Genomic DNA, 12,948 nt, shown 5'->3' with positions numbered 1-12,948 from the left:
AAGAAGTTGCGCTTTAGATCCGAGGGTTGCAGGTTCGAATCCCTACGCCATCTCTACGTCACTCCATTACATGGCTGAGGTGCCCTTGAGCAAGGCACCTAACGTCATACTGTTCCAGGGACTGTAACCAATACCCTGTACTTAAAATTAGTTTGGAAACATAAATACACACATGTGCACAGTACACACACAACAGTGAGTCTGAATTTGAAATGAAATACCATGGGCAGCCATGGCCTACTCCTGGTTAAGATCCGAGGGCTGCGGTTCGAATCCCCACCCCATCTCTACCTCACTCTATTACATGGCTGAGGTGCCTTTGAGCAAGGCACCTAACGTCAAACTGCTCCAGGGACTGTAACCAATACCCTTCAGTGTTTCCCATACATTAAGGAAACTATGGCGCACTGCCATAGTTTAAATTTGGCCGCCATAGTTTCGAAAATGTACAACAACAAAAAAAAGTTTTTTTCACTTTTTTTTTTTACGATTTCCGTTTTCTATTAAACGATTTGAAAAACGATTTCCTTCGCCTTTTCCTCCTGGAGTAAATACATCCTATAGAGAAAAACATGAGTGCTTGAAAGACAGAGGGATCAAAAGCCTAGTCAATTTGTTGTGGTTAACTCTGGTTTGGGAGCAATAAAAAACCTTGAGAGAAGGGAGTTTACTGACACTCCCCAGGCTTTGTTTTACAGCTGTATGATAATGAGTTAGGCAACAGGCCTTCATTGACACAGCAGAGGAGACATCGGGCTGCATATAGAAATTAATGTGTAACGAATGTGTATAGACATAAATGTGTAATATGTTGTTCAGCCCTTTTACCCTTTTATGGGAGGAATTTTGAAAAACTGGCCCTGTGACCAGCACCCCTCATGTAGAATGTGTACGCCTATGTGTGTTGGGGAAAAGGTATAGCCTACTCTCTTAGACCATTTTTGTCTGTGCGTTAACAATTTCACAGTGCTCCTAAATTCTTATCTGTGCTCCTATTTCTTTTTTTTACGCCGCGTGAACCCCCCCCCCCCCCAACAACAAAATCCCGCTGCCCCCATAGTTTCCTACATACAACTGTAAGTCGCTTTGGATAAAAGCGTCAGCTGATTGTAATGTAATGTAACGTAATAATAGTATTATATTTACGCACAAATCCTTGTGTAACCAGAACATTCTGCAGACTATTCCGTAGAGATTAACAATGTGAACTGTAAAACAATGGACATCGGCTTGAGTTGAGCATCCCAACATTGCAGGAACTAGAGAGCAAACAGCCATCATACACAGAAACTAAAGTACACATCATGTGACACTTTTTCAATTATAACACTAAGAAATTAAATGCAGTGAATAACACTATTTAGAGAAAGAAATGCCACTGTAAACATGCAAAAAGCGCCTCAAACAACATCAATGCACGACACGTTTTAGAGGACGGAATTATCCCCAATCCATAACTCTCTGCCGTTCCCCATTTAGAATCAATCTCAGTATCGTTTCAAGTGTCTTCAATTCCATTAAAACAACATGGTGCTCGATTGTAATCAAATGCGAGTGAGAAGATTAAAATCAAGATAAAGGTTACTGCCTGCACAGAGGAGGAGGGATGAGAGCATCAGCGTCTGATGTGGTTTCATATTCATAGCCACTGCGCCGTCTTTTACAACTGATTTGGAAATGCACCAATTAATTTGTCCTGATAAACATCAACCAAGCCAATCTTTTTAAACACAGACATTTTATATGGGTCCAATTTTCCATGCTGCGGGAACAGACTGCGATTCATTTACTAATTTAACAAGGTCACAATTTATTCATTTAACAAGGTCACCAAAATGATATTGAAAGTAAGATTTGAATCAAGAATCATTGACGAGCTTGCCTTGGCTGACTCAATCCGCTGCAAACCTCTTGATAAAGAGACCGGCATTGCGTGATCATTTTAGAGAATGGGGCTACTGCTAGAAAATACCTATTCAACAGGGCCACGCCAAATTGTCTTCTGTCAAATTGTCAGACCAAATATTCATTTTCCACTTGCACAGGGAAGTCAGTCAGTGTAGTGCAGTAGCAGTTTGCAGACTATCTGAGCATATCAGGAGTAAACACCACGTGTTGATGCTGCATAGCTTTCTCTGGAGTGAGACGGGAAAACACATTTGAAACAGATAGACAAAGAAGGAAGACGGATAGAAATATTGAGAGGCAGACATCACACATCACTATTGTTCCGACAGACAGGACAGAGCTGACTGCAGCCCTATTGGCATGTGATTAGGCAGAGACCCATTATACTTCCTAACAAGAACACTTTTCAGAGGCAGCATAGCTCACTCTCACCCAGTGTTGCCAGGTTGGGCGTTTCCCCACCAAATTGGGCTGCTTATGATGACCGTCTGCAGGTAAAAGAGGGTAAAATGGCATTTGGGCAGGTTTTTCTGCAGATGTAAACTTATGGCTATAGAAATGAATAGGATTTAGTTCAAATTGGTCAGGATGTCGTGCTTCCAGGCGAGTTTTGAGCATTTTTTGGGCTGGAAGTCTCAGCCTCATCTGACAACCCTGCTTTCGCTCTCTGCCCCTCTCTCTCATCCCTCCCTCACACCATAAGCTCAGCACGGGAGGGGACCATGTGATATTGATGTGCCTGTTTAGACCCTGATGTACTGATGTACCCATCTCATTGAATATGCATCACATCTGAATAATGACACATGACGCCGAAAATGCCTCAGCTACAGAAATCAATCTCTGTGAATAAAAAAACAAAATCATAATGTGCCTACCCAAGAGAGTCTCTCTGAACAGCACCGCAAGGGACAACATGATGATTGCATTTTAATATGACACATAGAAAAGACACTTAAGAAGCTTCTTCTAAGTTCCAGCAGTGTTCTGCAGGCTATTGCTACCATTGTGGAAATAGAATAATTTACGTCTCTGTCAGTCTGTCTAAAACAGCAACATGAGACTACATAATGATTACATTTTAGTATAGTATACGAATGAACCTGCATTTACATGGATTACACCGCACACACAATTAAAAGGTGCTAAACAATACATAAACAAAGGACTCTGACTGTGAAAATGTAAGAAAAATGCAGGGCTTCGAACCGGTTCAAGGAACGAAAACGAAAACCGGGAACTTTTTGTATATTACAGGGAACAGAAACGAAACTGGAAACGTTATTATATTTTATGTTCTGGAACGGGAACACTTATTTTAAAATAATGGTAACCGGTTAATACCGGTTAATACCGTTCCTCAAATTAACAAAAAAAAGTCATTATTTTCCTGTGCACGTTACCATGACGGCTGAGGTTCACGTCCTGTGTGACATCAGACATTCTCTGACTGAATGGAGAGAGAGCTGTAGATTACAAAGTCTTCACTCCACATCTTAATTAAGAGAAACCACTGTCATACAAAAGGACAGAGTTTGCATTGCATTATTGTAAGACATTCCAGGGAAGCGCGTGTAAAGCGCACCGACAATGTTTGGCCTTATTGGGCATCACTTCAAATATGTACAAACTCACAATGTCCATCATAGCGATCCCCGTGACCCAAGTCAGCGTGGTGCGCACATTTTCATCATTGAGGTTTATTCTCCGCCTCTCCGCTTAGGTCGTCCCTGAATTACATTCTTTTCATCCGCTTGAATAAACAGTTTGGAATGTAGGCTGACTCATTTGCACTTCCGTCTTTCTTGGTTAACGTCAGTTAGGCCTATGGGGAGTAATCAGCTGACAGGAACGAAATTAACCGTTCCGGGAACAATATTTTTTGGTTCTAACCGATTCGGGAACGTCAATTTATTGGTGGAACTCAGAACCGGAAACGTTATAATTCTGTTTCTGTTTGGAACGGAACGTTTGGAAAAAAATAACGGTTCAAAGCCCTGGAAAAATGTCTGCACACTTATAGAGGGACTGGCTAAGACTCTGCTCAATCTGAGCCCTGAGGAAGGTCAGTTGACCAAAAGCTTGGCCATTAAAATGACAAAAAGGATTTAAGTTTGCAGACATTTTCCTTTTATTTTCACAATACGAACATAGCAGTCATGGGTGAGCGGTTAGGGCGTCAGACTTGCATCCCAGAGGTTGCCGGTTCGACTCCCGACCCGCCAGGTTGGTGGGGGGAGTAATCAACCAGTGCTCTCCCCTATCCTCCTCCATGACTGAGGTACCCTGAGCATGGTACCGTCCCACCGCACTGCTCCCCATGGGGCGCCACTGAGGGCTGCCCCCTTGCACGGGTGAGGCATAAATGCAATTTCGTTGTGTGCAGTGTGCAGTGTTCACTTGTGTGCTGTGGAGTGCTGTGTCACAATGACAATGGGAGTTGGAGTTTCCCAATGGGCTTTCACTTTTCACTTTAAACAACTCAAAGTTTTTTTCGAAGTCCCCTCTCCATGGCAGTGTACTGCAGGCTACTGTTAGCATTGTAGCTACAGACAATACCAGAGAGAGTAGAGAGAGAGAGGTTCCATTGGCCCATTGTTTCCGGGTTCTATTATTGCAAGGGGGAGGGGGGGGGATCCCCCTTTAGGCAGACCTAGGCAGACCTAAGGACTGTTCTATTCAATGCTAGGAGTATTATGACACGCCCCTTTAGGCAGACCGGAACCTGGTCATGTTAGGTGCCCATAGCAACCTATTACATTGGCATATCTCTATATACTAAAGCCTGGCTCAAACTACGCGCCCTATCAGCCCGATTCTCGGCTGAAAACCCCCCTTACGACAATCGCTGGAACGTTACCCCACAGGACAATCGCAAGCGATTGTTGGGGAAGATTTCCTCATCGTGTGCGACGTTCTAAGATAGAACTTTAGCAGCTCAAAGAGTCGGTGATCGCAAATCGTAGAAATCAAACACTGTTTGATATTTGCGACTGGAAATAGAACGTCGGGCATTGTCTCGGTGGCTGCGAGCAGCGATAAGATTGACAGTTGCGATTCTCTTCTAGTGTGCGGTGCACCCTGACGTCAAAATCGGACACATAATCGCTAGTCGTGTAGTTTGAGCCTGGCTTTAAAGAATCTCTGACTATACTGTCAGGCTAGCAGGTATGCTAGCTGTAGCAGCCGGCACATGACATGATGGCACGGTTAGCCATGAGATGAGGCAGGGTGTAGCGGCAGGTTTTTTTTAGCTGTAATGCCCCATGTTTGCCCCCTGCCAGAGGGCATTAGGCACTGAGCGGCCAGCCTATTCATCTCCACCTGCTGCGGAACCACGCTGGGGCGAGAGAGGGAGAGAGAGAGAGAGAGAGAGAGAGAGGGAGAGAGAGAGATAGAGAGGGAGAGAGCCAACAGGCAGGCAGAGAGGTAACCTCCTGCTCAGCCACCGCAGTCCCCAGGTATCGCGGGAAACGAGGAGTAAGAACAGGAGGAGGAGATGAGTGGAAAACGAGGGAGCGAAAAAAAGAACAGGAGAGAGGGAGGAAGAGAGAGAGAGAGAGAGAGAGAGAGAGAGAGAGAGAGAGAGAGAGACGCATAAGGATGTGAACGAATGATTGAGTGAGTGAGATTGAGGAGAAGAGAGAGGGTGGGAGGAGAGAGTCTTATTTTGCTGAGGGTGCACTTTGGACATTAGTGTGTGGCATATATGTGTGTGTGTGTGTGTGTGTGGGGGGGGGGGGGTGCTTCATGTTTCGTGGTTCATTAGAGACACACATATATTATCTGTAGGGAACTCTTATACAGCACAAACACATATGCACACAGAGACAAGAGGTGCATAAACAAAGACCCCCTCCCACACACACACACACACACACACACACACACACACACACGCACACACACACACACACACACACACACACACACACACACACACACACACACACACACACACACACACACTCTATTTTAGGCAAATTTGCGCTGCTTGTGTGGCAGAATGATCTTGAGCAGTCCTGCTGACATGGAGCTATGTAGATTAGCAACGAACGACCATCAGTTAACACATCTTAACAAGCGCGCGCACACACACACACACCCCATCAGTTAACACATCTTAACAGGAACGTGAAAACACACACACACACACACACACACACACACACCAATCAGTAACACAACCTAACAAGCGCACTGACACTCTCTCATCGCCTCATCACCACACCTGTGAATGTACCTGGGACTTCACCCCATCCCACTTCAGCACAAACGGCAACAAACAAACACAGAAAACACCAATTCGGCATTCTATAGGAGATATTCTCACACACACACACACAAATCCAGACAAGCTAGACACACACACACACACACACACACACACACACACACACACACACACACACACACACACACGGTCTGGCTTAGTTCTGGTTGGAGTGTCGTGAGATGCTGTAGTCAGCACCTGCTCTCACAGCCTGTTTGTTACGTGCGGGTGACCAGAGCCTGTGCAGACACGCAGCCAGATACACTAAGCCCAGAGGACCCTGCAGACACACAACTACACTGACTAGCACGCACGCACGCACGCACACACAAGCACGCAGTGCTCACTGGAATCATTTCATAAAATGATTGTATGAAATATAAGGCAGTTTATTTTACTTTTAAAAGATGTGTTAATCCATGCCATTTAGCCTTCTCTTTCCATCGTCTTCCCTCTCTAGTTCACAAAACATCCCATTGTCATCCTAACAGCACACACTACACTTCCTTTCTTCTTTCAAACTAATAAAAATAAAAGCACAGTTATGCACATCAAAGCACATTACTGTGTTGTAATTACCTGTAACTCTGTAATTACATAAGGGCTGTCCTAAATGATTATTTTTCTCCCGATTAATCTATCAACTATTTTTTTCGAATAGTTGATTAGTCAAACGATTAATTTTTCAAGTCCTCTAGCACTTCAATAGTCAAGAAAATTGGGGAAAAAAGAAAGAAACCGTTAAAATTAGGTCCCTGAGCTCACAATGAGCTTAGTAGCTTTTAGTAGCTTATTTAGTAGCTTTTAGTAGCTTTTAGTAGCTTATTGACTCCAAGATACAACATCCAATTCATACGTGCTGTGCAATTTTACATTGTAGGGAGGGATTCAGCTACAGGGAAATACAATTTAGGCCAACCACTCTCTATGCTTCACTTGGTATGCCGGAAAAAAATAAAACTTTACAAAAACAGAAAAGTGAAAGTAGGACAGCAGCATCATCTTACTTTCTCCCCTAAACTCTGTCTAGCCTCTGCACTACTCACAGCAGTCTAGTCTACTCTGGGTGAGTTCAACCACAGCACCAGTTTGCTGCATTTTGCTCTGCTGTCCTGGTTGAACCAATTGTTCGGCTACAACGTAGTGTATGGCAGCGTCTGTCTGAATACTATAATAGGCGGCATCCTGACCAGTAGCTTCTATGTAGAAAACCAGACACTAGTAAGCCCAATTCAGACGTGCTACAGCAATACCATTTCAAGTCAAGTCAAGTAGGTTTTATTGTCAATTTCTTTACATGCACTGGTCATACAAAGAATTTGAAATTACATTTCTTGCTTTCCCATACAGACATAGACTAATTAAGGTAAGGACATAGACAGTATAGACATAGACAGTACTTATACATGGACTTAAGACAGTATGGACATAGACAGTGCTCATACAGACATTTAAAGTGCAAGACTGGACAACAGAAGACTTGTAGAGGACATACATTAAGAGGTATTTGTTGTGCTTTTGTGCTTTTCCTAAAAAAGTCCTTTATAGCGTTCTGACATGGTAATAGTAGCATTTTGAAGAAAATAAATATAAAAAAAGGTCTGTCAAGTACACCAGCAGCAGTGTGTGTGTGTGTGTGTGTGTGTGTGTGTGTGTGTGTGTGTGTGTGTATGTGTGTGTATGTGTTTAGTGCAGGTAGAAGGTGCGGTGTGCGTCTTGTGTGTGTGTTCGTGTGTCTGTGTGTGTGTGTGTGTGTGTGTGTGTGTGTGTGTGTGTGTGTGTGTGTCAGTGTGTGTATGTTTGGGTTTAGTGCAGAAAGTGCAGTGTGCTTGTGTGTGTGTGTGTGTGTGTGTGTGTGTGTGTGTGTGTGTGTGTGTGTGTGTGTGTGTGTGTGTGTGTGTGTGTGCATGTTTTGAGTTAGTGCAGGTTGAAAGTTCAGTCACAAGTATAGTAGTGCAGGTGGAATGTTCAGTCGCAGATATGGTGGTGGGGGATGGGGGGGGGGTTGTCAGTGGCCTTGCTGGCTAGAGGCTGACAGTGGGGGGTGGGGGGGGTTGTCAGTGGCCTTGCTGGCTAGAGGCTGACAGTGGAGGGAGAGTGGGTTGAGTGTTCAGCATCTTGATCGCTTGGTGCATTGTGCTGCTCGCCAGCCGGGTGGTACGGGAACGGAGGCGCCTGTACCTCTTTCCAGAGGGCAGGAGGCTGAACAGGTTGTGTGCAGGGTGGCTTGTGTCTTTGATGATCATCAGTGCTTTCCGGGTGAGGCGTGTGGTGTAAATGTCCTGCAGGGAGGGGAGTGGTACTCCAATGATCTTCTTCGCTGTGTTCACAACACGCTGGAGTGTCTTCCTGTTTTTCTCCGTGCAGCTTCCTCCCCACACTGTGATGCAGTTGGACACGACGCTCTCCATGGTTCCTCTGTAGAATGTTGTCATGATGGAGGGTGTAGCACTTGCCTTCTTTAGTTTGCGCAGGAAGTAGAGACGCTGATGGGCCTTCTTCGCCAGTGATGTAGTGTTGGTGGTCCAAGAGAGGTCGTCGCTGATGTGCACTCCAAGGAACTTGGTGCTGCTCACTCTCTCCACAGCATCGCCGTCGATGGTCAGTGGTGGCAGTTGTTTTATGGACCCTTTGGAAGTTGACAACAATCTCCTTGGTCTTGTTGACATTCAGCAGGAGGTTGTTGTCTTTGCACCATCTGGCCAGCAGGTCTACTTCTTCTCTGTAGTGAGTCTCATCGCCCTTGGTGATGAGGCCCACCAGTGTTGTATCATCCGCAAACTTCACTAGATGGTTAGTGCTGTGGGTCGTTGTGCAGTCGTGTGTCAGCAGCGTGAACAGCAGGGGGCTGAGAACACAACCTTGCGGAGCCCCCGTGCTCAGGGTCAGGGTGCTCGAGGTGTTGTTCCCTACCCGTACTGCTTGTGGTCTTTGCATCAGGAAGTCCAGCAGCCAGTTGCAGAGGGAGGTGCTGAAACCTAGTTTGTCCAGTTTTCTGATGAGTTGTTGTGGTATTATGGTATTGAATGCTGAACTGAAGTCAATGAACAGCATTCTCACATATGAGTCCATTTACATGACCTTTTATCCGTGTCACAGTTTGATATGCATGGTCACACTAAGTCACCTGTGTGACGGGAATGTTCGGTCAGTGAAAGTTCTTTAGAATTCTGGGCGTCATTCAATACAATATGGAATTGTAGAATCTTGCATTGTTATAGAACGCATTCTTTTTATAGAATGCTCAAAAACCCACACTCTTAAAGGCTAATGACCAATGACCATCTAGATGTCGACCTCGCACAGATTTCTGCGAAAGCGAAGTAACCATCGCTTGCCTACTGCAAATATGACCGGATATTTATCTTCGGTTTACATGTTCAGTGTTAAATGTTGAATGCTAAATGTTAAATGTTCATTTGTAATGTATGTATTATTGACCATTTATTGTTACCAGTCCATCACTGTTACCTGTTCTGTCTTGCACTTTATGTCAGTCTGTAAAATGTCAGTCCTGTGTATGCCTATGTCCAGGGATGGTAGAGAGAGAAAACGTAATTTCATTTCCCTGGTATGACTTGTGCATATGAAGAAAGTGACAATAAAAGCTGACTTGACTTGTTGACTTGACTTGATACAGAAAGTAATCCGGGTACAGTTTGCCTCCAGGCTGAAAGCCTACTGTATTGGGACACATTTCATAGTCGATTCCTTATTTTTTGCCTACTACATATAAGGAGGTAGTAGAGAATTCCAGATGCAGCCTATGAGTCTCCGACATGCTTTGAGATTGCTTGGTAGGCATATTTGGAAGACGGAGTAGGTTAAAGCCTGCACATCCAAAGACCCGTCTGACCCGGGAACAGGACAAAAAAATGACAAGATAAGAGTGAAAAAGTCTGCTTCAACCGGGACTTTTTTGCTCCCACTTTTGGGTTTCGGGTAAGACTTTTTAAGACACTCTTATCTGGTAAGCATGCTTGAACACTTCTTCAATCTCTGATGACTTTCTTCTGCCAGAATAGCAAGACAGACCTCCATCTCAGCTGCCATAGATTTGTGACTTGTGTCACACAGCAGAGTGGACACAGCCCCTTAACACACACTGTTACACTATTGGAACATTGTAATAGTCACTGAAAAAAACATTAACTACCATAGTGCTACACCACTGTGAAAATGCACAGGGCCTTTAGTAATACATAACAAATTGGTCATTGCCATTCTGGTAACAGTTAATTTATAACAGGGGCCGTGTCTTAAGGAGTTGAATAAATAAATCTGTTGAATGAACAGTGTTCTTACGCTTCATGTGTCTTGGACTGTCTCTGTTCTGAATGCAACCGTCTGCTAGATAATCCCTTATTTCAAAATACCCAACAGGGAGCAATCAACAGCAAACGAACATGTAGGGCCATGTACAGCAAACCCCACGCCAACAGCACATTTAGCTATTTTTTGCCCTTGTCCCTTCACAACATATTTAATTAAGTCATTGCCTGGCTTCCCTGAACATTTGGTCCACCTCTGTACAAGTAGTATTGGCATCAATTTGTTAACATAGGTAAGAGTCTGACAAAACGAATAGGAAAGCTATTCTATTCACACTTCTACAGAATCCATTTCAAAACTCTCAGCTACAGGCAAGTGTATTTGAGAAAGCAGAACAACATGCATGTGCAGAGTTCACAAACCGCACAACACATTTGCTGTCCTGTGCACAGAAGTACATACAAAAGCATTTTCATTCGTCTTGCTCAGGGTAGCAGCATAGTATTGACAGGTCCTTGACTCCTTGGGTTTCACTATCCAACCTGCAGCATTTCACCTCAAGGACTTGATCACGAGTCACTATAGAACCACTAAAATTCAGTCTGCATCCACAAAGCAGAGGAAGTACTCTTACAGATGTACTACACTAGTAGCAAGGCTTTTTCTAGGAATTTTTGGCATGAGGGAGCATCATGGCAGGTTGCGAAGGGTGAAGGGGGGGAATTTACTAGGGCTGCTCAAAAAGTAATTTATATATTTAAAAAAAGAAGTATGAGGGTGCACCCGCGGAGGTATGAGGGTGGAGCGCCCCTATTTCCCCGTTCAGAAAAAGCCCCGAGTAGTATGACATTACAAAGTTGAAACTACGTAATATCATACCACAAGAGTTGTAATTACATCTGTAAGACTAAATTATACAACTCTGGTTCCAACCGAGTCACTCACCGACTCAGGCCGCAGGTCCACGTTGATTTGGTCCCCGTCCTCGAAGCCCTCCGGGGCCTGGTTCTGCATGAGCAGGGGGATGGCCATGTTGGGGTCTGTTTGGGGTCCATTCTGAAACCCTTCAAGCTGCCTACGGGACTCTGCACCATAGAGAAGAGAAGATAGTGGGGGGTTGACAGTTAGAGAGTGATGCTGCTTAGTAGCGGAAGTAAGATATGGCAAAGCTACATAACAGTGGCTTTATTGGACAATTTAAATATAGAATAAATTAAATGTGAACTTGAACCTGAGACAGTTAAAAAAAACATTATAAAAGGTTTGTATTACAAATGTAATACACTAAACAAACAAGAGTAACGACGATAAGCAGCAGTATTATTAACATATATAGAAGCAACATTGTACACACCTTCAATTAGTTCTTTAACGGCTAGAGATTCAACGGAGTTATCCTCTGGAACTGCGGTGTCATTCGCAGACTCCTTTTCACTTGGTTTGGCAGACTCTTCTTTTTCATTTGGTTTGGTGTCCTTCGCAGAGTCATCCTTTCCATTTGCCTTGCCATCTTCGTCTTTGTACCAGCGGTTATTGCGTATCAATGGGATGATCAGTTCTGTCGGTTTCTCCACGGGCTTAGTGCTAAGAATAAACAATTAAATACGACTAAGTAAAGGCAAATATACCACCGAGCCATGACAGAGTTGTGTCCTGTACGGTTAACTTGAATAACAACTAGGCCAATGTCTGAACAAACTGCAGTGACTAGGCTACTGGTTAGCTGTACTGAACTGTGGCCATGGCTAGTCATTTACACTGCTATGTTCATGATGTTACCGTTTTGGCCACAAGTCTGGTAAGGCAATAAAACTGCACAGGTTTGAGCGTCGTGTCATTTTAACAGCTAATATTGTTCTCAAATTCATCAACAGATCACCAGAAGCCCTAATTTATGCATTGATTGCTACTTTGTTAGCAGCTAGGTTAAGTGATCACAGCATACCTTTTGAGCTCTTTCCCCTCTACTTCAATCAAAAAATCCCGATCATCCTCCTTGTTAGCTTTCGCTTTACTTATAGTTTTACTAAAACCAAAAGAGATAGGTCCAGCCTTTTTCTCTTCGTCATTTTGTCTCACATCAGTATCCACACTGCTATCGGGTCCCTGCTCTGGACGGGGAGACGCCATGTTTGCCTGTGTTGTTTTTTCTGACAACCGAGACAATTTATCAGAATTCTGGGTAATGTAGTCTTGCCGCGATTTAAAATCCATAGCCAACATGACGGAAATAATACAAGTCCCACTATGCAATGCGGCGAGGGGACCAAATCACCTGCTACACCACTACATTGCGCTCAGGTCGGCGCAGGTGGCTTTGTTACTCAGATATTACACTGCAATGCCACAAGCACTAGGCTACATGATGTACCGGTATGAGTTTTTTTTGTTTTTTTTAATAGGAAAGCAACAGATTATTGCTATAAGCAATGACGTAATGACAGGCAACATGTTTACAACTTCATTCAAAGTAAATTATAATGAAATAGGGGGAG

The 12,948-nt window shown here is 44.0% G+C and overlaps 1 protein-coding gene across 1 annotated transcript in view; it reads right to left on the bottom strand.

Annotated features, from left to right (window-relative positions):
* gpkow (G patch domain and KOW motifs) overlaps window positions 1-12,595 on the bottom strand; it is a 35,960-nt gene extending 23,365 nt beyond the window's left edge. The window contains exons 1-3 of the mRNA XM_063207920.1: window positions 12,399-12,595; window positions 11,808-12,037; window positions 11,399-11,538 (exon numbers count right to left, since the gene is read on the bottom strand). Of these exons, the coding sequence (XP_063063990.1) occupies window positions 11,399-11,538; window positions 11,808-12,037; window positions 12,399-12,583 (555 nt within the window). The 5' untranslated portion in view covers window positions 12,584-12,595. The remainder of the gene's footprint in view (window positions 1-11,398; window positions 11,539-11,807; window positions 12,038-12,398) is intronic.
* Between the last annotated feature and the right edge of the window lie 353 nt (window positions 12,596-12,948).

The sequence above is a fragment of the Engraulis encrasicolus genome, chromosome 10 (genome assembly GCF_034702125.1).
Source record: "Engraulis encrasicolus isolate BLACKSEA-1 chromosome 10, IST_EnEncr_1.0, whole genome shotgun sequence".
NCBI lineage: Eukaryota > Metazoa > Chordata > Actinopteri > Clupeiformes > Engraulidae > Engraulis > Engraulis encrasicolus.
The sequence above is the reverse complement of the archived record's forward strand: the minus strand, read 5'-3'. Positions and strand labels throughout refer to the sequence as shown.